This window comes from Entamoeba nuttalli (assembly GCF_000257125.1).
Source record: "Entamoeba nuttalli P19 unplaced genomic scaffold asmbl_3497, whole genome shotgun sequence".
NCBI lineage: Eukaryota > Evosea > Mastigamoebida > Endamoebidae > Entamoeba > Entamoeba nuttalli.
The window spans coordinates 1-1,965 of NW_008576124.1; the positions used below are offsets into that span (position 1 = coordinate 1).

Consider the following 1,965-nt stretch of genomic DNA (forward strand, 5'->3'; position numbering starts at 1 on the left):
TCAAGCAAAAAGTCAAGAAGTTTGTTTTTTATTTTTTTATAATTTGTAATAATAAAAGAAATATTTTATCACTTACACTTAGAATACCCAACAAAAGAAAAAATCAAAATGCCTTTTACAATAAAACGATTTTTTCATAGTAAGTTAGCAAGAAAAAGTTTCATTGAAATCATTTTATTTTTTAATCTATTTTCTTTTAGATTTATTATTTATGATAATTAAGTTTTCGTGATTTAAAAAACGAATAATCAATCAATTGTATTTTGAAATAAACAAAGATGAAGAGCCAGACTTTTCTTTGTCAATCAACCAATTTCCTTTTAACTTAGGAATGGCTGGTGGGTAAATATATTTTTCAATACCAGGCTGGACATGGTTTGTACAATGATTATATCCATAGCTTTCCATATACTTTATTGGTTCAACTAAAATTGGGACACTATGATATGATGGCAACAATTCTTCAGGACGAGTCATAGAATAATATTTATCGCAGATTGTATTTGTCTTTCCTTTATGTCTTGGAGCTAATGACTGAACTACTTTAATAAAACGAAGTCGTTCTTTTGACTCCATATCTGCATGTAATTGAAAATAAATGTCGTCATCAGTATTTTCATCCTCTTCAATTGCACAGCTGCTCTCTTTATTTTGTTCAATATTATCATTTTTGGACTCTTCTTGAATTTCATTTATTTTATGAAATTCTGGTATATCAATGTTTGATGTTCCTTTTGGTAATTTTACAACTTTTTCTTCATTTAATTGAGGCACTATTGCTCGTTCAGCACGTATTACTTCTTCTTGTAGAGTTGATCTTTTTGAATGTGATGGCTCATCTTGAAATACGTCAAGCATTTCAGCCTCTTCAATTTGCTCTTTATGAACTTTCTTGGGTTTTTTTACTTTCTTTTTGTCGTCATTTTTCTTTGGTTTCTTTTCTTTTTTGACTTTTTCTTTAAGTTTTTTTTTCTCGGTAACTATTTTCTCTTCATTTTGTTTTTCGTCTTTTATTTCATTCGGTTGAATAGTATCTACTGTCATTTCGGGATTAATCATTTTTTCATTCATTTTATCATCTTCCATTTGAATTGTTTGACTAATTTTATTTTTACTCGATCATCTTTTTAATTTTTATTATCTATTTTTTTTTTTCATTTTTTATTTTTTGTTAAAAAAAAAACCAATAACTTCTTTGAATCATGAATTTGTGTTATTTCAGATAATTACTAAAAATAGATAATTATTTTTTAAGAGTCAAAATTTATTATTTATAATAAACACTTAATCATGAATTAATCCTATTTCCTATGAGATGATTTGAGAATAAAAGAAAGTTAAATAAGTTAAAGAAAGTCGAGTGAATAAAATGATATATTTACAAACAACCATAACCTAAAACAGAATAGAGTTTAGCTAAAAAATCCTATATGATAGGGTTATCTTTCTGATAATTAATTCTTTTTTATGTCCATCGAGTAGTCTTGAGATAATAGAATTTATTTCTTCTGCTTTTTGATTTATATCTTCTTTTTCTAGTAATGTAATTCCATCTCTCATTTCTTTCTTAATAGATTCTTGTTTATTAGTACATACTTTTTTTTCAATGCATTTACTTTCAAAACCATAACCACCTCATACAATGAGAAGAGCTATAAGAATATGAAGAATCTCGATTATTTTATTATTTTGATATCTTCTTATGGCTGTTTTTATTGTCACAAAATGACAAATATCATCATGCTTTAATTCATTACATCTTCTTTTAAGATATTTACAAAGTATAATAACATTATCCTCACCAAAGTCAAGACTTTTTAAACGAAGATGCTTTTGTGTAACAGTACTTCTTTTAGCATGTTGTTTAACAGTAATATCACAAAAATTCAGATAACAGACAAATACATAATGATTGTTGAAGTGTTTGAAATTTTCTTGATTCATGAGATGCTTTAAAGACAGGTA

General features: G+C 26.0%; 1 protein-coding gene across 1 annotated transcript; it reads right to left on the reverse strand.

Moving 5' to 3' along the window:
- Positions 1–252: 252 nt before the first annotated feature.
- ENU1_071050 (hypothetical protein) lies at positions 253–1,086 on the reverse strand (the record flags this gene model as incomplete). Its single annotated transcript, XM_008858425.1, has 1 exon — positions 253–1,086. One exon carries the CDS (start codon positions 1,084–1,086, stop codon positions 253–255), a length of 834 nt encoding a protein of 277 aa, XP_008856647.1.
- Between the last annotated feature and the right edge of the window lie 879 nt (positions 1,087–1,965).